Source organism: Arachis hypogaea, chromosome 19 (assembly GCF_003086295.3).
Source record: "Arachis hypogaea cultivar Tifrunner chromosome 19, arahy.Tifrunner.gnm2.J5K5, whole genome shotgun sequence".
Lineage (NCBI taxonomy): Eukaryota > Viridiplantae > Streptophyta > Magnoliopsida > Fabales > Fabaceae > Arachis > Arachis hypogaea.
In genome coordinates, this window is record NC_092054.1 from 17,091,238 (window position 1) to 17,116,500 (window position 25,263).

At 31.3% G+C, this 25,263-nt stretch overlaps 2 protein-coding genes across 2 annotated transcripts; one reads left to right on the top strand and one right to left on the bottom strand.

The window, feature by feature from the left end:
* Positions 1-7,466: 7,466 nt before the first annotated feature.
* Positions 7,467-10,079, top strand: LOC112777290 (growth-regulating factor 5). The gene is made up of 4 exons (XM_025821626.3): positions 7,467-8,056; positions 8,127-8,670; positions 8,747-9,138; positions 9,726-10,079. Exons 1-4 carry the CDS (start codon positions 7,855-7,857, stop codon positions 9,731-9,733), a joined length of 1,146 nt encoding a protein of 381 aa, XP_025677411.1. The 5' UTR covers positions 7,467-7,854; the 3' UTR covers positions 9,734-10,079.
* A 6,386-nt stretch (positions 10,080-16,465) lies between these two features.
* LOC112776986 (uncharacterized) lies at positions 16,466-18,172 on the bottom strand. Its single transcript, XM_025821262.3, has one exon. It carries the CDS (start codon positions 17,532-17,534, stop codon positions 17,028-17,030), a length of 507 nt encoding a protein of 168 aa, XP_025677047.1. The 5' UTR covers positions 17,535-18,172; the 3' UTR covers positions 16,466-17,027.
* Positions 18,173-25,263: the final 7,091 nt, after the last annotated feature.

The window sequence follows — 25,263 nt, forward strand, 5'->3', positions numbered from 1 at the left end:
CTATTATTTTTTGAAAAATATTTTATGTTAATTATTTATTGGATAATTTTATTAATTATATTAGTTAGAATATTAATGAAAATTAAAATTAAATTTTTGGATAATACTCTTAGCATCGATCAGAAGCTCTCATCTACTACTACTATTATTACTACTTGATAAAAACGAAGCTAAAGTTGAAAATGAAAAACAAAGAAGACGAAGAAAGAATGGTCAAATAAAGAAGGAGAACCATGTCTAAATCTCACCATACAATTTTAATTTTCTAATTTTTTAACATTTCATACAAATCAAATTAAGTGTTCTTAATATTTAAAATAGAAGAATGAATCTTCTCAATTTTTTTTATTTTAAGAAAAAAAATATTTTTTATTATTAATTTTATAAAAAAAATATGAGAAAAAATTAAAGAATAAAAAATAATACTTTACTTTTTTAATTGAAACAAAAAATTAAGAGAATCTATTTTTTCAATAACTCTCTCACACTACAAATTAAATACGAGTTCAAAAAATCCTAGAAGAACCAACAAAATGTTATAAATTTGTATAGATTAGTGTTTATAATCTAGGTTATAAATTTGTATATCACATATCAAAATATTTAAATACATATTAAGAAATTTTTTTATTAGATAATATTTTAGAACAAATCTTAGATGTTGTACGCGTCTATCTTTTATACACTAAATTTTATAACCTTTATATCTTAATTTAGTAGTGATCATAAATTTTATTCGAAAAAATTTGAGATAAAAATATTTAAAATTTTTAAATTCATGTGATCTGAATTAAAACTTAATACAAAAAAATTAAAAAAAAATATTTAAAAGTCTTATATCCGTAAACATAAGTTGAGAGAGCTTAATAAAGCTTTTCAAAATACTATCTTTGTAACACTATTTCCCATAATGAAAATTTCAACATTATTTATTGAAGACTAGAGTCGGTCGAACAAATATATATTTATAAAACTCTTTTGTTTTTCGATATTTATATTTTACTTTCAACACTTGATAAAACATTATCTTCAGATCCATGCACATCAGGCACCGCCATTTGAACCCAAAAAGGCAACCACCAACATCTTCAATAATCTTAATAGGTGATACTACAATGAAAATTTTATAATTATTTTTATATAAAAATATTTTTTAATTTTTGAATGATAAATTATATAGTTAGATTTTGATATTTATAAAAATATTATCTTTGTTTAAAATATAACTAAATAAATAAATCACACTTTAAACAAAACACTTTTATAAAAAAAAAAATTTATCATTTTCATTTGAGTAGTTACCATCCTAATATGATAGGAAACATCATGGACCAATGTTGATTATATTTAACCCACCAAGCTCACACAAGTTCATTAAAATCAGGTTCTTCAACTCTTACAACAAATTTTGAGGAAAAATATCCAAAGCATAAATTGGTTGCATGAGAAAATAAACCTTATTTCATTATTAGCTGTACAAGCAAAATGGATTTACTATATGTATTTTATGGATGAGAAAATATCAAGAGTCTAACATTTCTCTATTAACAAATCCATCAACAAGTGAACATTAAAAAGAAACGTTCAAAGCTGAAAATAATAAAAATATAAAAAACTCAAGTAAAATGAACATTTTAAAATAAAATAAAATAAATTTAAATTTTAAAATTTAGAATACAAAATTTAAGTTTTGAATTTAGAATTAAAGTTTAAGATTTAAGATTTAGAATTTAATATTTAAAATATAAGGTTTAGAATTTATGGTGGTTTAAGATATCCGGTGACGGAGTCACCTGAGGTGGCTGGCAGTAGTAGCCGAAGTAGTGAGCAGTGGAAATTGTAGTGGTAGGATAAATGAGAAGTGAAAAATAAATTAAAAGGTAATTGTTTTGAAAAAAAGAAAATTATTTTTGCTTTTTTATTATATTGGGCTTTTTTTTTTTACTAGTCCAATTGTTATTGGCTGTAAATCTGTAATGTTAGTTCTCTAAGATTGTTGTCTATGAATAATATCGAGAAATGATTCATTGTGTTTGTTTGGATTGCCCTTTGTTTTTGGTAAGTGATTAAAAAAATTAAGTACTTTTAGAAGCTAAAATGCTAAATAATGGAACGCAACCCATTTAGTAAGTCAACGGTGGAATTGGCTTCATTTTGTGGGCGTAGTGCGTGATTGGAAAGACCGTGTTTGAGTGTGGTTTAAACAAACAGTATAATTAAGTATTTTTTAAATATTATTTTTTATTTAATTTAAAAAAATAAAAAATAAGTAATTTTTTTTTTATTTTTTAAACAATTAATATATAAAAATAGATATTTAAATTAATTAAATAATAATAAATTCTTAAAAAGATTGGTTAAAGGCTAAATTTTAAAGGATTCAGCATTTTTTTAAAACAAAATAGTGTAGGAACCCAATTTGCAAGTTAGCATTGGGAACAATAAAGCTGGCAATGAGTAGGGTAGAGTAGAGTTTAGACTTTATCCTAATCATACTCGCGAGTTGAAAACTTTTTTAAAATTTTACCTACTTTATCCTCGAGTTGAGAATCGCTCGACCCTAACCTTACTGCACCCTAAAATTCTAAACCTTACCCTATCCGACCCTACCCGTGAAAAAAATAATTTAAGTAAATATAAAGTTCAACCATAGCAAATTTCATACATATTAATAAAATAAAAAAAATTAAGTTCAGATTAAAATAAAAAAAAATAAAATGATAAAAAAATCCAACATAAAATTACAAATAATATGATCATCAACTAACTTAATGGTTATTTCAAATTTTTATAAGAGGAAGATTATGGATTTAACACTCACTTTTTTCACTACATACATAACTTTTACATATATATTATATAATAGGGTAAAGTATATTTTTTGCCCTAAAGTTTGACAAAAGTTTTAAAAATACCCCTAAGTTTTATTTTGTTTCAATTTTGTCCCAGGAGTTTTCAATTTGCATCAAATATACTCTCCTAACCGCTAAATTTTCAAAAATTTAAGACCAATATAACAATAATGCATGAAAATTATGTTTGATTTGCTTGTGTTGTGGGTTGTTCTTATGAAATTGTTGTTGAATTGGTCTTAAATTTTTTGAAAAATTAGCCGTCAGGAATATATTTAATGCAAATAAAAAATTTATGGGACAAAATTGAAACAAAATAAAATTTAGAGATATTTTTAAAATTTTTGTCAAACTTCAAGGACAAAAAATATACTTACCCTATATAATATATTAGAAGTACGGATAAGATAGAATAGAGTATACTCTAAACTCGTACTTTATCCTACTTGCAGTAGATCAGATAGACAACCTTATCCAAACGAATTGGTCCGAATTGGTCAGGTACCCGCGAGTTGGATATATATTTCTATGCCTGAGAACAAAATGGGCTATGTACATGGGTAAGAAGCTTTTTTAAGTGAATATTTTGAGAAATAATCAATTTTTGGCATTTATTTTAATAAAAAACCTAAAGTTGATACATGTTTGTAACAAACTAATTGTAGAGTATAATATAAAATCCAAAAAAAAAACAAGATAAGTACAAATTGGAAAATCTTTAAGGTTTTGCATTTGTACGTAAAATTTAAATTTTTTAATATAATACATTTTATAATAAATGAAAAAAAAAACAAAATTTATTTGCATAAATAAATTAAAACATCCAATGCAACTTGAAACAAACACTTGCTTAATGTAAAAATTTCACAAATTTTTACTTACTAAATACATTAATAAAATATTAAAAGTTTCAAAACTTTGATACTTTTTTCCTTTTTTTGATCATGGAAAAGGACCGAAGCCAAAATTTTGGATTTTTGGTAAAATCTTTTCTATATTTGCAAAACGCAAGAAATAATTATAAATTTATATATCATTAATAAATGAACAACAAGAGACGGTTACCACCGTATGATAGAAACCTAGAATCCAAAATTGACTATGACCAAATTATTATATATATATTGATAGACGACAAATTCTATTTTCTGCCTATGAAATTGAACATTTGAATATGGGGGGAAATATTTAAAAAAGGGGTAAAGCATCAATATAATTTTCCGTACTAAAGATAAAGCAATAATATTCAAGTGGATCTATCATTCTATCTAGCTATGGCCTCCATATCCAATCAATGAACTCATGCCACACATGCTTAGTGCTAAGAGTAAACCACTGTTTTCGGTATGGGTGTTCATAGATCGGATCCGATTCGCATATCCGCGGTGTTTATCCGAATCCGATATGAAAATTGTGGATATGGATTCGATCCGTAAGACTTTCGGATCGGATTGTGGATTTTGTGTTGGTATCCGCATATCCGATCCGCATATCCGCGTATCCGCAAAAATAAAGAAATAAATAAGTAAATATTCTTTTTATTTTTATTTCAACTAATAATGATCATATATGTTGTATTATTTTAATTTATTATTTAAGAAAAGTATGTTTAATATTATTTTAAGAGTAAATATATTTAAAAGAATAGAAAAAATGAATTTTATTGATATGTTTTTAATAAAAATAAGCTTTTAAAAATATTTTTGTGTTTTGCGAATATATCCGATATCCGATCCGCAAATGTGCGGATCGGATCCCACCTTAAAAGCTGTGGATATTGGATCCGGTCCGATGATTTTAATGCGGATCGGATCAAAACTTTGGCCATATCCGATCCGATCCAATCCGCGTTCACCCCTAATTTTCGGGGCATAAAAAATTTCCTTGGCTATAAAATGGGATAAAGAAAAAAAGAAAAAAGAAAAAAAGGTAGAAGAAAAGAAATGAATTGTGATCTTTTTAATACAGAGACATACTCTCAGAATTTTTAAGAATCCTATTATTCGACGTGATTTTTTTTTTCAAACATGCTTAAATTGTTTCCAACAAAAGCATATCTGATTGTTTAGAAATGAGTTTTAAAACGTTGTAGTGAATTTAAAAAGTTGTAGTAAGTTTTGGTATAGAAAAATTTTTATTTTTTGAAAGTAATTTATATCACGTTGAGCTTTTTTAGAAATTTTTGTGTTTAATATTCTGTTATAGATTTTGTATCAGAATGAGATTGATGAATAATATGTAAACGTTAGAATATTTTTCAATACACTTGAATGATGTAATACTACACAAAAGTATTTTTTATTCAAAAATAAGAAGCTCAAACGGAAAGAAAAATAATATCAAACTCATTATAAGTAACAGAGAAGAGAAGGGGACAAGAAGTCCAATGTATCACCGACAAAAGAATCTATTTAAGAATTTTTTGTTGGAATTTTTGTGTTTGCCTAGCAGAATTTTCTGTATTCTGACATTACTAAATTATGTTTTAAGCTTGTGTTTTACATTTTGTTTATGAGGTTGATAAGTAGTATCTGTTAAAGGTTTGCTTTTCAAAATATTGATTAAAAAAAAAACCTCAAATAAGAAAGAGAAAAAAAAATAAAAATAAACTTATTCCATGTAATATAAAAGGAACAAGAAATCTAATTTATTACCAGTCCTTTTATGATGAAGGTTTCTGTGTTTAATAAGAGAGAAGTTGAGAGAGTGACCAGAAAAAAAGATGAACAAACTTTAACATTAAGAATAATTGAAAGGATGCGAGAGTGAGATTTAAAAATTTTAAGTTGTGTTAGGATCGTTTATGCATTGAAAGTAAGAAATCAAAAGATTGAAAGAATAAGAAATAAAAAGTTTAAAAATTTCTTATTTTAATAAATATGCACTAAATACATTGACAATATGCTTTGTATTTCTTTTCTATAAAAATATTTTTAATTAATAAATTTCACATGTAATTAAACCCAAAAATAATAAAACAAAATCTAGAGTAAAGAGTGAATGAGTGAATTGGCATTTTAAATTTCTTTCTAAAGTTTGTTAGAAGAAAGTCACTTAGATAAAAGTGTTAAAAACGGTTTTTTTAAAGATATTTTTAAAAATTAAAATTTAATATATATAATCAATTAAATTATATTATTTTTATTAAAATTAGATCGGACAAATCAGTTTAGCCAAAAAATTAATAAATTAAATTTTGAATTGGTATAAATTAATATTTTTTATAAAAAAATGACTACAATATTCTTATTATAAAAAAAATTAAAATATTTATATTATTTATATATTTATATATATATATATATATATATATTAATTTTAAAAATTCTAAATCCTAACCCTATAACGATAAAAGGGCTAAAATTTAAAATTTTTAAAATTAATATATAATAAGAGTATTTTAGTCATTTTTATAATAGAGATATTATAATTATTTTTATAAAAAATAATATTAATTTAGATCGATTCAAAATTTGATTTACTATTTTTTTGTCAAATTAATTTGTCTAGTCTAATTTTAACAAAAATAACACGATTTAATTTTAAGATTAAAAAATATATTTAAAAAAAAAAGATGTTTTAGACGTCTTTATCGGCGTGACTCTTGTTATAAAATTATCTAAAAAAAGAGATGTAAATTGGTTAGGCATGTATGATAAGTATTCTTTGTTAAAAATTTTAGGTTAATAAAATTAGGATTTAGTAAACATGAATTTTAAAAATATTTTAAGATTGTTATTAATAAAATTTTCAATGATTTATTTTAATAAATTTAATAAAAACTACATTTTATTTTTTTAATAAAAAAATTCGATGGATAGTTTAAAAATATATCTTTAATCTATATGGTAGCTATACCCTATGTGTAGAGCAAGTTAAATACTACACTACACCAAACTTAGTCGTATAAGAAGAAAACGACCATGTAGTAGGACTCTAGCCGAACATAGCTCACTATTGTTCAGATAGATGTTTACACTACACATTTTAACAGACACAAAATATAATTAAATAAATGAATAATACTATATATTTAATTTTTTATTAATTAAATTCAATTAAAGTGATCTAATATAATAAAATTTAGTTATAAATATAAATGAATAATAGTTCAAATGACATAATTTTTTGTCAATGAGTAATAGCTCAAATGGCATAGTCTCCACATTCAATTAAGAGGTTGCGGGTTCAAATTTCCTATCTTTGATAAAAAAAAAAAGACATAATTTTTCTATATTCATCTAAGAAGTCGCAAATTTAAGTCTCTTTATCTTCAGTAAAATAAAATTAGTTATAAATAATATTATTTTAAGTTTTAATATTTAATTTAATTAAATTTGATTCGTAAAAGAATTTAAATTAATAATATTATTTTTATAAATAAACATGGCACAGTTTTCAAGGAGTGATGTGGAGGCACCAAAACCAAAGGTGCATGGACTATCAACAATTCAACATGCATTTGAATTTCATTTTCCTTTCTTTTCTTTCGTTGCATTTCTCCTTTTCTTTTTTTTCGTATATGAATTTCTGCAAAGATGTCAGAGACAAGGGCAGCAACAAAGGCAGCTGCAGAGAAAAAAACAGAACCAACAGAGGTGCAGTCATTATAAGACCAGACTCATCCAACACATAACATAATAGAGTTAGATAGAGAAGAAAAAAAAAAGAGAGAGAGAAAGAAAGAGGTGGTGGTGGCAGAGAGCCAGAAGCATCATCAGAGAGAGCCATTAGTATTATCCACGCACAGGAGAAGAATCTGAAAAAAAATATATATAGAAAGAAAGAAAATTAAAAAACATTGGCCCCTCCACAAAACATGTCCTTCAAAGACCATCATCCCAGTTAGACGACATAACAAAAAAAAAAAAAAAAAAAGAAAAAGAAAAGACTCTATTTTTTGCTTACCCTTTTGAAATCTTTTGATGCTGTTGCTCATCTTCATCAATAGTGTGTTTTAAACTCACAGCACTTTCTTTTTGTGTCTCCCAACAAAAAAGGAATGATGAGTGCAAGTTTAAGTGGTAGTGCAAGGAACAGTAGTAGGTCTCCTTTCACCCCAAATCAGTGGCAAGAACTTGAACAACAAGCTCTTGTTTTTAAATACATGGTTACAGGTACCCCAATCCCACCAGATCTCATATTCTCAATTAAAAGAAGCCTAGACTCCTCAATATCTTCAAGACTCTTCCCACACCATCCAAGTAAGTAACTTGTTAGTTATAATTTATTAAAGAATAAAAGATACAATAGGCTTTTTTGTTTTTGGTGTAGGTGGTGCAGTTGGGTATGCATATTTTCAAATGGGGTTTGGCAGAAAAGTAGACCCGGAGCCAGGAAGGTGCAGAAGAACAGATGGCAAGAAATGGAGGTGCTCAAAGGAAGCATATCCAGATTCTAAGTACTGTGAAAGGCACATGCACAGAGGCAGGAACCGTTCAAGAAAGCCTGTGGAAATTTCTTCATCATCAACCACAAACACAAACACAAACACAAACAACAACAACAACACTTCCTCTTCTCAAGTCATGAATCATCATCATCAATCTTCTTATACTGTTAACTGCACCAATGATAGCAATAATAATAATAACATGGCTTCTTCAACAGCTTGTTCTTTCAGTTTCAACCCATCTGAGTCACAGCAGCAGCATCAATACTTCTCCCAATCTTACCAAAACCCCTTCTTTTACACCCAATCAACGTCTTCTTCTTCTTCTTCTAAACACCATGATGCTGATTTTCCTCCTCATGATGCCACCACACACCACTTATTCATGGACTCCGGCTCTTATTCTCATGACCAAAAGGACTATAGGTTGGTATCAAGAAATTAAAATAAAAGTTTTCTTAGTGTTTTGTGTTGTACTTTTGATTGTTATTGGTAATAACAGGCATATTCATGGAATGAGGGAGGATGTGGATGAAAGAGCTTTCTTTCCAGAAGCTTCTGGTTCAGCTAGGAGCTACCTTCATGACTCATATCAGCACCACCACCAACAACAACAACAGCATCTATCAATGGGTTCCTACAAGAACTACTCATCAAATTCCCATTTCCAAATCATGAACAACAATAGTAATAACGACGATCCAAGAAACCAAGAGCAACATTGCTTTGTGTTGGGGACAGACTTCAAATCAACGAGCAAAGAGAAAGACAACACTGAGAAAACAACATCAACAACACAGCAAAGACCCCTTCACCACTTCTTTGGTGAGTGGCCACCAAAGAACACTGATTCATGGCTTGATCTTGCTTCCAACTCTAGAATACCCTCCTCAGGTATATATATATATATATTTAATGATGATTATGAAAATTTAATAATGTTCTTGCTTCCTCATATTCTCATTTAATTAATATTAGGAAAAGTATAGGTACCAACATATTATTTGTTAATTTATTGTCAATAATAATTAATTATTATATTTTAAACACATATATAAAGAGATATATCCAAAAAATATATCTATAAAGATATTTTTATTAAACATAGTTATAAAAAAGATATTTTTATTAAACACATCCATAAACACACTTCTATTAAATACATTTATAAATAAGAGTAAGTAGAAATGAGTAGAAATGCTATTGGTAACTTATGGGATTGTTAATATTAACATTTAGTACTACATTGCCAATCACATTTATTTTAAAAATAGTAACCTATTATTGCTTAATTTAGTTAAATGTATATAAGTGTAACGGTTTCGGTGACTAGTAATTTTTTATTTGCTGATAGTATTTTTTGTTTTCCAGCAAGATGTAAAGACCATTTTAACCCGTTAAAACATATCTTGATTAAAAGAATTTATTTAATTAATAAAAAGAATAGTAACAGTCGGTTTTGTTTTATATATTCTCGGCAGATGAATGACGTTGGTGATTATGTATGAATGTGTCTGGTCTCTGAAGATGGATACAGCCAAAGAAGGTGGGGGAAACTTATTGATAAAGATCAATGTTATTGTGTGGCTGGGGTGGTTCTCTTTTGCAAAAGGTGCTGTAGTCTTTATTTGTGTTATGTAAGGAAAAAGGGTGGATGGGACCACATTAGCATGTATGTCTATGCTTTTTTTCTTCTTCATATTTATAATTATTATTATTATTATTTTATATTTATATGCTCTTTTTTATTTCTTTCTTTGCCTTGAAGAAAAGTGGAAAATGTGTCTCAGATTTGCATACTATTTTGTTTCACTGGAAAGTATATTATTATATTATTGAGTTGAGTTTGGTCTTCTTGAGTGATAGTAGTAGTACGTAGTGTGTGTGGGGTTTTAATGGTGGTGGGTGCATGGTGGTAACTGGTGTGAGCAAAGGACAATTTAAATTTAGTTGCAATAATGCTGCTTGTGCTTCTTCTGAAATCTGAATTGAACTAACTTGTGTTTATGAGCATGGAGTCATGGACCCACCAAGATAACATTTCTATTGTATTGTGTAATCAATACTTTGCATATTGCACGTTGCTACTACAATGCTATGCTATGCTACTAGTATCACTAGGAACCAGGAAGAACTAGATAAAAAAAATTAAATATTTAAATTTATACAGAAAAAGAAAAAGAAATGTTTTCACAACGATGGTTTCACACTGCTCTGGTCATTGAATATGTAGGACAGTTTGATTTGTGAAATTAAATAGTTATATTATTATTCATAATAAAAGTCAACAAATAAAAAACTTACGAAGAAGTATAGTATAATGTATATAACGGGGTTAATTTCAAATTAAAATTAAAGTATCGGATGTTTATTTAATGCGATTTAGTAGGATATCAGATGTTTATTATCCCTGATTTTCGGATGGTTATTCCGAATAGTATGGATGTATTGTGTTTGATAAATTAGTAATATTTTATCCTAAATGTTCAAACATGTACAATAACGAATGGTTATTTCTTTTTATTAAGCCAAAGAATCAGCCCATTATACATATTGATTTATTTCGTTGGCTTTCTAGCGGAATTCCTTATGTTTAAAAGAACTAAATGTTCAAAGGTTGTCTACTTGCTATCCTACATAAAATATAGCTCAAATATATCACGTCATTAAAATTAATAATGTTATTAACAGAATATTAATTAAAGTATTTGCTGTCTCAGATATTTTATAAATATCAATTTTATTCTAAATCTTTTCTTCTTTTTTTTTTTTTTCAGTTCTTGTTACCAAAATTTTCAGGCATACCTCATCGTTTCAGACGTTAATTCTACCTAAATTGATTAATGAAGCTCATCATCTAACCGCACATGTGCCATTGCTGTTAGGGGTGTTCGCGGTGCGGTTTGGTTCGGTTTTTGAAGGAAAAGCCATCCGATCCGATCGTTTAATTAAGCTGCGGTTCGGTTTGGTTCGGTTTTTTTCCAAGGTCATCCGAACCAAACCAAACCAATTAAAATCGGTTTGGTTTGGTTCGGTTTGTTCGGTTTTTTCAATCAAATAAAAAAAATTCTACCATACTATTATGCAATGTCATAAGATTGAAATCAACAAGCCAAAATACACAATAGCTAACAAAGTCTTGATCTAATGAAATATAACGACAATAGAATTCAAATACGACAATTAAAGAAGTTTAATAGCTCAACAGTCAACACAACTAAAAATAAAAATAAATTGTCATTAAACCGATAGCAATTAGCAAAGTTATGGTGTCTTCTCCAACAAAATAACTAAAACTTCATAATGCAAACCAACCTAAAATAATAAAAAAAAACAATTACATAATAAGAACAACAACAACAATAATTATAATAATAATAATAATATAAGGAGAACAATTCATACCATAAAACTTAAGATTAGACGAGCAAATAAACACTAAACAGAATTTACAAATTGAACTTGGCAATGAACAAATTAAACCAGCAAGGCAGCAATAAACACTAAACAGAATTTGCAATACACTAAACAGAATTTGCAAATTGAACTTGGCAAATGGCAATGAACAAATTAAACCAGCAAGGCAGCAAGGCAGCAATAAACACTAAACAGAATTTGCAAATTGAACTTGGCAAATTAAAAAATTAAACCAGCAAGGCAGCAATAAACACTAAACAGAATTTGCAAATTGAACTTGGCAAATTAAAAAATTGAACTTGCCAAATTAAACCCTAAACAGAACAAAACTTGATAATCTCAAATTAAACCAGCAATGAACCAAACAAGCAATGAACCCAGAAACCAGAATTTTCAAATTGAACAAAGTCACAAACTGAACAAACTGAACATTGAACAATAACCATTAACCAGCAAGCACCAAGCAGCAATACCAACAACAAGGCAAGAATGCATCAGTAAAGTTTACCTGAATAGATGGCTCGGGCTCCATATGCACCTGAATCGGTGGCTGGGTGGGAGGCTTTCTGGGTGCAGGCGGCGAGGTCGGAGGTGGTGAGGTGACCCTACAGAACCCAGAAACGCTGCTGGGTGGAGGCTTTCTAGGTGGAGGCGGTGACGTCGGAGGTGGTGAGGTCGGAGGTCCTGTAGGTGGGTGGGTGACTGGGTCTTCGTGTTCGCGGTGGGTGGGTGACTGCTACCTTCGACTTCGAGTATCAAGGAGACAAGGACAATGAGTGAAGAAGGTGGGTGACTGCTGGCCGTTTGGGTGCGTGGGTGCGTGGGTGGTGGCTCCGATCTGGGGTTTGGGCGGCGGGGTTAGGTTTCCATGGAGGGAGCCGGGGAAGGGAGGGACTCGCGCAGCTGTGCCTGACTGCCTGTAAGTGTAACGCGTTTGGGGGGGGGTGGGGGTATGGGGGGTAGGGTTGGGGTAGTTTTAATTTTAGGGTTTTCTGAAGAACCGGTTCGGTTCGGTTCGGTTAGGGTTTTGGTGGCAAGAACCGAAAACCGAACCGAACCGCAAAAAAACCGCAAAACATCATTTTTTCAGTTTTTTCGGTTTTTGATTAATTCGGTTTTTGGTTTTTTCGGTTCGGTCCATCGGTTTAGTTCGGTCCGGATCGGTTTTGAACACCCCTAATTGTTGTCACAATTTTTCCTCCTACTACGTCAAACCTTACTAATGAAAAATATATAAAGAAAATACTTGAAGGGGGGAGGGGAAATTGAATTTAATAATATTTTTTAGGATCCTGCTAGGGAGACAATGGACTATTTGTACAATGTGTACAATGGGTTATTGAGTTACAAAATGAACATCTCCTGTACTATGTAGAATAACCATCCGAGTATTTTGGGGTTCACCAAGGCTCAAACTCTTGACCTTTCGAATCTAGCGCTCTAATACCATGCATGTAGGGCTGGAAGTGAGCCAAGCTGAGCTGAGCTAGGCCAAGCTCAAGCTCGGCTCACGAAAATTGAGCTTGGCTCACGGCTCGGCTCATTAACAATCGAGCTTATTTCTTAAGCTCAAGCTCGACTCACCAAAAGCTCACGAGCTGGCTCGAGCTCACGAGCTGGCTCAAATAAGAGAAACATAGATACATAATCTATAATTTTATATCAATAAATTATAATTTATATATTTTTAAAAATATTTGAAAAGATCAATTTTATATATTGTTTATCTATCAATAAATTATAAATTTTTTATTTATGTCCTATATTAAAATTATATGTAAAAAATAAATATAAATATTAAATAATTAAGATTGTTATAATATATATATAATCGAGCCAGCTCACGAGCTAACGAGCTGAGCTTATCCAAGCTCAAGCTCGACTCATTTAATTTATGAGCTCAATTTTAGGCTCAAGCTTGGCTCACCAGCTCACGAGCTTAGCTTATCGAGCTATTAACGAGTCGAGTTCGAGCTGGCTTGACTCACTTCCAGCCCTACATGCATGATACCACTCATCCCAAAAGCTTAAGCTGATGGGAAAAGGTAACACTAATGATTATATCTCTAATACTCTCTAAACTTTCATTGTTCACATTGTATAAATATTTCATTGGCTCCTCATACTTTTTCTATTTTTTATTAAAAAATTATAATAAGTTTCACATATATTTGTTAGTAAATTATGTAAAAATATATATTTTTTAAAATGTATCACTTTTATTATATAAAAAAAGATACTTTTTAAAAAAACATATATAATTTACTAGCAAATATATAATTATAAAAAGCAACTAAGTATTATATTATTTATATAATATATTCTTATTATACATTACTATAAAAATAGTCACCAAAAATATTATTATAAAAATATAACAAGGGTCTTAAATAAATACTAACTCTTTGTTGAATAATAAGTACTATAAATAACATTTCGTCAGATCTGTGGTTGAACATGGTATTCCTACAAATTTGAAGTAATGGTAATCAGATGAACAGGTCTCAATCGGTGGATATAGTGGCAGCGGTGAACAAATAGAATTTGTATCAAAAGACCAAATGCTAGCACCATTACAACTTGAAGATTACTCCAATAAATAAATCATCATATAAAGATGATATTGTAAAGTGTGGATAGTTTAATAAATTTAACTAAATTATCTAACAATTTATAATACTTTTTTTTGTTTTTTGGTTGAGCTCTATTTAAGGGTTTGCCGCTAGCTAATGGGTTGCTGCATGCACAAAGTGGGATTTGAACCCCGACACTTGCTTAAACGGACTAGTGAGTTAACCACTAGACCAACCCAACTTGGTTCAATTTATAATACTATTTTCACATAAATATGTCTTCGTTAACCGAAAGAAGTTTTTTTTTTTTGGTATAAATGAAAGAAACATCAGTTTGGCAACAAAATACCCTAAAACATTACGCAATGGTGAAAATTTGATTTAAAAACAAGCCCAAATCCAACTTGGTGCCTCAGAAAAAAAAAAAGTTGACCACAAATTTTGCAAAACGTACTTCATACAATGAATGTCTTCTAATTCTATCCCAACTACTACCAAATTATGTTTATACCATCTCTTCTTGAACTTTCAGATTGTCTAATTTTGACCATATATTTATAGCACAATTATGGTGGCCAAGTAGAACATGAAAGGCATGAAATTAATATTAGACCTAACCCCGAATGTTAACATCAACGACCACACTTCTATTTTAAGTCATTCGACAACAAATTTGACTCCCATGAATGAACAAACTCACAACCTAACTAGCCACTATAATCCCAGGAATAACAAAATATTTGAGTAGCCTTCATTTCTTTCTCTTTTTTCTTTTTTTTTTTTCGCCGGTTACATGAATTAGCCTTCTTTGCTAGCTCAAAACCAACGGAAATTTCCAGCAATTCAAAAAATCCCCCAATTTCTCTTCCTTTATCATAAAACGGAAACTATGTTTCATGAGCAAACTAGTAATCATTAAGTGTATATGTAATTTTTCACACACAGCTGGTTTGAAAACCTATGAATTAGAATTTATTCAAAAATTAAATTTTTTTTTACTTTACAACAAATAAAAAAGAATAATTTAAATTCTTTTAAGAATTTCAATTTTCACTTTTTTTCATTTACAACTCGGACAAAAAAAAATCCAATTTTAAAATCAATTATCACAGCAAACAAGTTCAATATATCAAAAGTAAAAAATATTCCTATTTATATATTTTAATAATAAATAGATGTTTAATAAAATAATTTTGCTAAAGATAAAATTAAAGAAAAAAAATTAACTCATATAAGAATTATTCCAAACTAAAGAATTAAATTTTATTTTATTAATATGATAAAATCATTTTAAACCATAGAATTGAATCTCAAATAAAAATAAATACTACTCTTAAAAGAAAATAGAATTCTTTTCTCACGTTCATAGTTTCTAACCAAACCCATAACCAAACCCATAGAACTTATGTATGAAAGTTCTCATTCCGGGTATAACTCCTAACCAACAAACCCTAGACATGTAATTTTATCAAAAGTAACATCATAAGCTAGGTACTAGGTAGCAATCATGCAGCCGAAAAAAGAACCAAATACATCTAAGATACTTCAGCACAGAGACTAACTAAAGGAAAAAACGTGTGTAATGATGAAGTGTAAAAGCGTTCTTTACGAAAGTTAATCATATGTTTACAACTTATCAAATGATACATGCATGAAGTCATGAACGAAGATAGAAATAAATTAATTGATCTCCAATTACAAGCTACGAAATGTGCTGACACTTTAAGTAACACAAGCAACTAGCAATCGTGTTAGGTCTCATGGTTTCATTGATTTTAAAGATTAATGATAATTGATGAGGCTAACAAATATCTCACATAGAAGTACTTCAGATAAGGCAGGTTAATCATATATATATATAGAAACATCAAATGAACAGAACACAGCTAAACTCCTATTCCTAAACTACACATCTGAAACATTCAATAGAGTTTTAATTGAACATAATCAATCAATATTCAATATAAGTGACAGATAACTTTCCATCAAAAGAATACCATCTAGAAATAGATAACTATATATTTATAGCAATCTTAACAAGTACAAACAAGCTCAATCCAAAGTGCAAATTTGCCAACAACCTTGACACATAAATAAATAACACTATTTCCACTACACTTTAAGATTGAACTATTCCTATTTACGGGGAAGATATCCCTCTCTATAGATTGTGATAAAACCAAAACAAAAGGTGGTTGCTTTGGAGTGAGCATAACGTTATCAAACATCAATTTGAAGCTACAACAGGATTACTGATTATCACACCATTCATAACATCAAATCAAACACTTCAAACCACAAGCTACAAAGGACAAACTTGACATCAAAACTGAGAGAAACAAAGAATATCAAAGCTTTGTCATTGTTAATCCTTCAAAGGTTCCTAACACTATTGTACATTGAGCATGTTAGAGAAAATATTTAAAAAAAAAAAAAAAAGAAACTACATAGTAAAAAGGAGTGAAACTTTAAAACATAAAAAAAAAAAAGGAAGCCCCATCAAACTAACATTACCACTATACAGAGTAACACCTAGGGGCCGCCAATGAGAGAATCATCAATGCACAAATTTTTTCCATTTTTTTAAAATCTTCCCAAATATCATTCCTCAGATTCATATCTTTGAATTCAAGCCACCAATGCTTTTTCTCTTTCCAAAATCTGATGCACTTGCTAATCTCAGTCCCAACCCCAAATTTATAATGCAGCCACTAAAGAATTTAAAGCCTCAAAACCCACCAAATTAAAACGAATCGATGATTGATGATATGGAAAAAACAAAATCTTTTTGTTTCAAGAATAATTCTCATATCTGTCATTTCCCTTAAGAAGCTGGTTTCTCTGGAACACCAAGAAACTAACCATGGCAATCTGCATAACCGCCACAATTCCTACAAACAAGAGCCCAACTTTCTTCCCCGTGTTCATTCCGCTTTGCTGTCGAGACGGAGGCGGCGGAGGGATCCAGTAGCGGTGATAATCGCGCGGCGGAGATCCCAGCTCGCTCGCTTGCGCATCGGACGGTGTTGGCGGCGATTCGAGGGGCGGAGGAGGGGACCTATGGGCCGAATGCTTTGGCGGCGGTGAACGACGGTGGTGAGGTGGCGGAGGTGGGGGTGGCGATTCGGGAGGCGGAGGTGGTGGAGGTGGAGGTGGAGGTGGAGGTGGTGGTGGCGGTGGCGCCGGAGATGCTAATCTATCAATGTGCACAACTGTTATCTCTGATTGAACAACAAAGGCATAGAAAGAAAGTGTAAGAGCAAAGATCAAAAAACCCAAGGTTGAAAACGTCGAATCCATGGAACAAAGATCAAAGGGTTCTTCAAATTTTCGATTAGGGTTTCTTCCAGTTCCAAAGAGGGTTTTTTCCGCATCTAACCCTCTTTATTATTTCTTGATTTATTTGTATCTCTTCCTTTCCCTTTGAATCTGCGACCGCCTAATCGAATTGGGTCGGTCTCAAAATCGTTCCTTTCTTTGTTGTTCAGCTTGGCATGAAGTTGGTAACCCCATATCTAGGGTTTTCAATGTTTGTTGAGCCGCCCCCAAGAAAGAAATTATTAAAACGAATAAATGTGGGTCCTTTTTTGGAGTAACTGGTGTGGAGGAATGTGAGGAAAGGAATCAATGATAGATTTTGGACCCCTTTGGATTGAGAAATCCGTTTGGGTTCTCTCTCTTTCGCACCTTCTAAGAAAATGGGGAGGAAGAAATTGCAGATGCAGAGAGAGAGAGAGAGAGTAACGCGGGTCTCAACGGTTGGCCTAATTTGGAGTAGTGATGAGGTTGGAAGATGGAATCTTCGGACCTGTCATGAGTCACAAAGACGCGCAGCGGTGTCAAGAGAGAGAAACAGACATGGAGGGAGAGATTTGTGACGTGGCAAAAATGGTGGGCCATTTGAATGGGTGACGGTCTGAGGGACTTGTTTGATTGTGTGGGACAGAATTTGGGATTGTGCTCGCTTGCTCATATGGTTGATGGATTTTTTTCTTAAATAAAATAAATAAATAAATATTTTTTTAAACAAGATTTTTTTTTATTTTGATTTTTTGAATACGATTTTTTTTTTTGTATTTAGAGCAAGTATATCGCATTTCCGACAAATTTTATATTGAGTTTTTAAAATAAAAGCATGACTGCTGAAGAACGAAGCTCAGAACCACAATTTCATTCTCTACTTTCATTCTCATTTTTGACATTTTTTCTCTACAATATCAATGAATCTATTGTTATCCATTCATTATGATGGTAAAATAGTGTATAATGAATAAGGTTCTATCATTTTTAGGTCTGGGCAACCGATAATTACCTATATGACACCAGAAGTCAACAGTCTAACAGCGTTAAAGAATTTGATATTGCATTTCGTCGGACAGCCACAGACAAAAATGGTGAAAAAATTTACTACAGATATCCGACCGAAGTAGATGACAGTTTGTTTTATAAAAGGTATATCACAGTTGTCTTGGCTCTGTTGTTAGTATATTTATTAGACCACGGTTGTAAGAAATATTTCTGTTATTTTGAATTAGGTATCGGTTACGTGACGACGAGGACGTACGTCTTATAAGGTCGTGGCACAATCGATGGACAAATGTTCATCTGTTAGAATTATTCGTGTTCCTCGTTGAGTTGGGTGGACGAGGATCATCTGCAGATACTATCGATGATAGTCCGTTGAGTGGAGCTGTTAGATGAAATATTAGAAGGACGGTGGTCGATCTAAATATGGCAGCTGAAGGTAGTCAAGAGGGGTCTAAAGTTGAAGTTTGTAATGCTGACATGATGGAAGATGATGTTAAAAGTCATGAGGGTTCTGCTATCAGGGATCTGATGATGGATCAGTATGAAGTTAATCCCGATGACGGAGACAATGCTGATGATGAACCAACAAAATTCCTGATGATGGTGACAAGGAAGAAGAGATGAACTACTACGGTGACACACAAATCGCTTTGACACAGCTGATGGAGAAAAAATGCCGGTAAAGATTTTCACAAAAATATCGCGTTGCAAGTATAGTTCTAAACCGACAATTAAACCTCAATCAACGTTTAGATTGTTTGTCACTTAAGCAAACCTAATAAAATTAACCGAAGTATTTAAATTTCGGGTCGTCTCTCAAGAAATTGTAGGGAAGTATGTTTATTATTGGCTATGGAAAAATATATTTTTGGGGTTTGTAATAAGAAACAAGAAAGTAAAATCGCAAGAAAATAAACTAATAACTAAGAAAGCTCTTAGCAAGGAAAGAGAATTAGAAGTCCTATCCTCATTATCATCGTCAATTGTAATGGTAAATGTAAATTGCTTTCACTTAGTTATCCTCTAACAAATGAAGGAAAGTCAAGCGAGCAAAATCGACTTAAGTTCACAAGTCCTAATCAAAGGCTAGATTTAGTAAGGCTCAAGACAACTAGCAACTTTCAATCACCAATCAACAAAAGAATTTTGATAATTCAAGAGTCTCTAATTAATCAATCTAAGTCAAGAACATAAAAATCTAAATTAAAATCCACCCAAATATTTTATCAAACATATGGAAGGCATAAAATAAAAACATAAAAAATTGACAAGACATAGGAAATTCAAAGACTAACCAAAGCAAGAAAATAACAATAACAAAGCAATTGAACAATAAGAAACATAAAACATAAATTGCATTAATGAAATTGAGAGTAACACATGAACTCATAAACTAAATTAGCAAAATAAAGGAATCAATAAGGGAAGTAGATAACTAAAGTGCTAGAACAAATAAAAGTAAGAGAAAACTAAATTAAAATGAGACTGAAACCTAAATCTAAGGAGAAATTGGAAGAAGAAACTCTAAACCTAGAGAGAGGAGAGAGCCTCTCCCTCTAGAATTCTACGTCTAAAACCTAAAATGTGAATGAATGAATGATTGATTGATTTTCTGATTCGTCCCACTCTGCAGCTTCTAATCTTCATTTTCGGACTTGAAACTGGGCCAAAAACAGCCCAAAAATCGCCCCCAGCATTTTCTCGTAACTAAGGCACGTGACACTCGTCACGTGTACGCGTCATTGAACTTTGCGCCTGGCCACGCATACGCGTCATCCACGCGTGCGCGTCGCTACCAGATTCTAAAATCTTTAATTCCTTGTGTTCCTTCCACTTTTGCATGCTTCTTTTCCATCCTCTAAGCCATTCATGCCCTATAAAACCTGAAAACACTTAACACACGTATAACGGCATTGAATAGTAATAAGAGAGGATTAAAATTAGCAATTTTAAGGCCAAAGAAGCATGTTTTCAATCATAGCACAAAATTAGAAGGAAAACTTAAAAACATGCAATTTATATAGATAAGTGGGAGAATAATTGACAAAAATCCACTCAATTCAATACAAAATAAACCATAAAATTGTGGTTTATCAACAGCCTGCCATTTCTCGACCATATGACTATCCGAATCACTTCTCCAAATTGAATCTCAATGCAATGAGCTTGGATTGGTCATTTACCCAGGGAGGCCCCGAAGAGGATCCAAGCAATGAGTTCGAGATTGGACAATAATTTCAGAACAAGGAAGAAGTCATGTTGGCAGTTAAGAGGTACAGCATCAGGAGGGATGCGGAGTATAAAATAGTAGAGAGTGACCAGTTGAGGTATAATGTACAGTGTATCCAGTTTGGGCCCCATTGTTCTTGGAGCATACTCATATCATATTACCGAAAGCAAGAAAAAATGGGAGGTTAGGAGATACACTAGTCCTCATACTTGCATGCAAATATCGATGGGGCAACACCATCATAGGTTGGATTCAAAGGTGATTGCTCAACACATTTTTACAATGGTCAAAGCAGATACAACAATCAACATTAGGTTTCTACAAGGAGGTGTGGAGAATCACTTCGGTTAAAGGTGTCCTACGGAAATGTTTGGCTTTCGAAATAGAGAGTCATTGCTAGAATATATGGCAATTAGGAAGAGTCATACAACGAGCTTCCTCGTTGGTTATTTGCTATGCAGATGTACTATATGTGCTAACTGTTGATGGGTCTTTAGGTACTTGGGTGCAACTCGTGACACAACCTTAGCCTGGTTCAGCCGACACTGTCATGTTTTATCGGATTTTTTGGACGTTTTCACCGTATGTTGAGGGTTTCAAGCATTGCAAGCCACTTATTTCCATCGATGGCACCCACTTAAATGGTAAATACGGTGGGATGTTGCTGATGGTCATTGTTCAAGATGGCAATGCAAACATTTTGCCTATTGCATTTGCCATTGTTGAAGGTGAAACAAAGGAGACTTGGTCGTTCTTTCTTTCGTATCTGCGATAGCATGTGACACCACAACCCAGCGTCTTAGTGATTTCAAACATACACAAATCAATTGATGGTGTGTAGAACACCGATAAAAGTTTATGGAAACCACCTCATGCCTTCCAGGCATTTTGTACAAGATACATTGCTGCCAACTTCATGACTCACTTCAAAAACAAGGGCTTGAAGAAGGTTCTGATTAATGCTATGTATTCGAAGTTGCATTGTGAGTTTGCTCATTATTTTGGCCACCTGAGGGGCAAAAATGTAGCCATCACAAACTGGCTTGAAGAAATGCCTCAATCGCAGTGGGCGCAGTATGGGGATGAGGGTCGTCAATTTGGTCATATGACGACAAATATCTCCGAGTGCATTAACGCTGTCATGAATGGTTCTCATAATTTGCCAATCACGGCTCTTGTTAAGTCAAGTTATTTTTGTTTGTGTGAACTTTTTGCTAGAAAGGGTTCAGAGGTCCTTGCCCAACTTCAAGTCGGTGATGAATTTTCACAGACGTTGATGGAGGTCATAGAATTCAACTCGAAGCACGTCAACACTATGAATTTTTACCGGTTTGATCGGTCAAGGATGAACTTTACGATTGAAGAGTTCGCGGCAGTGCCTGGGTCCAGACAACAGAATTATTAGGTGCTACTTGATGAGGGTAAGTATGACTGTGGGTATTTTCAGACTCTTCATCTTTCTTGCCGTCTCGTCCTTGCAGTTTCCTCTTATGCATGACTTGATAGGAAGCAGTATGTAGATCCTGTGTATTGCATGGAGTCGGTCTTTAATGTTTATAGATCAGAGTTTTGACCCATAGGTCACGAGGATGATTGGTCATCCTATGATGGACCCCGTATTCGGCCCAACCCTAGGATGATGAGAGTGAAGAGAGGTCGCCCCGTCAGCTGCAGGATTCGTAACAACATGGATGACGTTGAGCATAACGGGGAGAAGAGGTGCGGATTGTGTCGTCAAGTCGGTCACATGCATAGGACTTGTATTGCTCTTGACGGTGGAGGGGCATTGTCGAGTCGACGTTAGTTATCGGTGTTGTTTTAGGATACCTATATAATTGTAAGTGTTTTGCCATGTAATTTACTTCGTTAGAAAAGTTGATTATGGAACACTTGTTTGAACTTTAAAGTTAACACAATGATATTAAACATAATAAACGTCGATGATTTTCATCACTTACTGTATATACATTACAAGTTCATAACAAAAGTGATCTTTTTCTCTCACAAACTAACTGTTTGTATATCACAAATTCATAACAACGATCATAATTTATCACAAAATCTACTAGTCACGCCCTTGTCTACAACCACGTGGACCAGTTCACACATGTGTGCGAGTTAACATTCCATGTCAACAGACATCGTTAGTGACTAATGGATCAAATTCGAGGAAGACTATATTATCTGATAAAGGTAAATGTTGGGGTTGTTTTGTGTATTCTAAAACATGGAGTCTAAATTTAAATGAAGATTTAGTTTAAAATTTTAAGATTTAGAGTTTAGTGTTTAGAGTTTGGGGTTTAAGATTTAGACTTTAGAATTCAATGAGCGCCGCACTCCTTAAAAATTATATGAAAAAAGAAAACTATATAATAACACTTAACCACATCACTTAAATAATATAGAGTAGTTCCTTTAATAAATGAAGAGCTAAATTTTGTTTAGTTAAGTATGAGGGCAGCACTCGTTACTTAATAAGGAATGTTTAAAGATGAGTCTTTATTTTCTTTATAAAATAACAACTTTTATTCATATACATGGCTAAACGATACTAATAAATTATAAAAGGAGTATTAGATCTACATCTAAATCAGAAGATAAATTTCATATATATTGAATTATAAGTTGAGATGAGGCATAATAATCGATTACAAAGAATCCTAATGAGTTGAAACAAAGACAAAACTGATTTATTCTGTTTGTAAATCTACGCAACACAGTAGGATGCCTTTTTCTCTTCTCGAAATGATGACTTCTCAGATTTACACATGGATATTAAACTTTTTTCAAACTGTCTTGTTGCCAGATCAAAGTATGTACTACAAAAATCATAATACCATAAAAGAAAAATATAACACCATAAAAAGGATCTATTAAACCACAATAAAAATGAAAAAAAAATACCAGAAGGTTATTGATATTTAAATTTTAAAAAGAAACCAAAAGAAAAACCAAGAAACAATAAATCAAAAATAAAACAGAAAAAATGGGGAGAAAAAAATATAGAAAGAAAAGGGGAGGAAAGGAGAAAAGAAAGAAAAGGAAGAAGTAGTGCCCTAGATTTAAGGCTTTGTTTGGATATAGGGAAGAAAATAGAAGGAAAGAAAATAAGAAGAAAAAAATGAGAAGAGAGAAAATAGACGGAAAAGTAGAGTTATTTGTGTATTGTTTGGATGAAGAGAAAATGGATGGAAAGAAAATAGAGAAAAAAAATTTGTTTGGATGGAAAGAAAAATAAAAAGAAAGAAAATCATAATGGTATAAAATTACATTAATAATTTTATAATAAAATATTATAATTTTAAATATTTAATTTAAATTATTTATCTGATACATATATCATGTTTAAATATAAATTTCTATTATAATAATATATTAAAACTATTAAAACTAAGAGGGTAAATTTGGAACTTTAATTATGTTTGTCCTTTTTTTTTTGAAACAAAGGAGTTCAACACAAAAGTGGAGTAAAACAAGAAAAACAAACATAAGTTAAACACAACTAGGTAGCACCATATAAATCATAAACATATCTCGTTGTCATCTTCGACATTGCCATAAACAACAAAAGGGATTTTGACGCCTTCACTCCTGAAAACTCTGAAAAGATGCGTTAATGGTATTTTCTACACTTTTTCCTTCATTCTGAAAGAACCTCCTATTCCTTTCCATCCAGACGTTCCACACAATCGCAAAGAAGCAAATTAACCATTTCTTTCGCTCTTCCTTTCTCGTAGTTACACCTGTCCAACTATAAAAATGTTCCTTTACAGTACCAGGAAAGGACCACTTCCTATCAAAGTGAGTCAACCATGTAATTTTTTTCACAACATTGAGAAGAAAAGATTTATATGAGCCCCACATATCCTTTTTTGGTTTTTCACTCAATTTTTTTTGTGGTTCGAACAATGAAAAATTGATTTTTCCATCCAATTTTTTCTCTTATATTTTCTTTCCTTCCAAATTCTTCTATTCCAAACACAGTGTAAAACAAGAATAGAAAATAGAAAAAAATCGATGAAAAAAAGAGAACAAAAGAGAAAATTGGGAAAAAGAGAGAAAGGAAAGACAAGAGATTGGGAGCGGTTAGAAAGAAAAACAGAGAAATATGAAATCACTGTTGTTAAGATTGGGGCGACAAGCCGACAATGACATCCTTAAATACCACTATACCTCTTTTCATGATTTATTTTGATTTTATGTAAAAAAATATATAATGAAATGAAATAAATGAAACAAGTTATACATTAGAAAAGAGAAATTTTACTATAAAAATACTTTTACATTAAAAAAATACTTATAAGTCTAACAAGTTGTCTAATTTACTTTTAATATTCGTCCTATACCACATAACAAATAGTATACCACAATGATTTTTTTGGTTTTGTAGTGAATATTTTTAATTGTAATACTAATAATACTTTAATCAATTTCATTAAAAATATATATTTTTTTTAATTTTATTGGACTAGTCTTTGAATACAAATTTAA

Excerpts from the sequence above, each read along its gene's own strand:
- LOC112777290 (XM_025821626.3), top strand. The coding sequence starts at position 7,855 with ATGATGAGTGCAAGTTTAAGTGGTAGTGCAAGGAACAGTAGTAGGTCT. Across the intron at positions 8,057-8,126 it reads ACTCTTCCCACACCATCCAA|GTGGTGCAGTTGGGTATGCA; the intron begins GTAAGTAACTTG and ends TTTTTGGTGTAG. Across the intron at positions 8,671-8,746 it reads CATGACCAAAAGGACTATAG|GCATATTCATGGAATGAGGG; the intron begins GTTGGTATCAAG and ends TGGTAATAACAG.
- LOC112776986 (XM_025821262.3), bottom strand. The coding sequence starts at position 17,534 with ATGGATTCGACGTTTTCAACCTTGGGTTTTTTGATCTTTGCTCTTACA.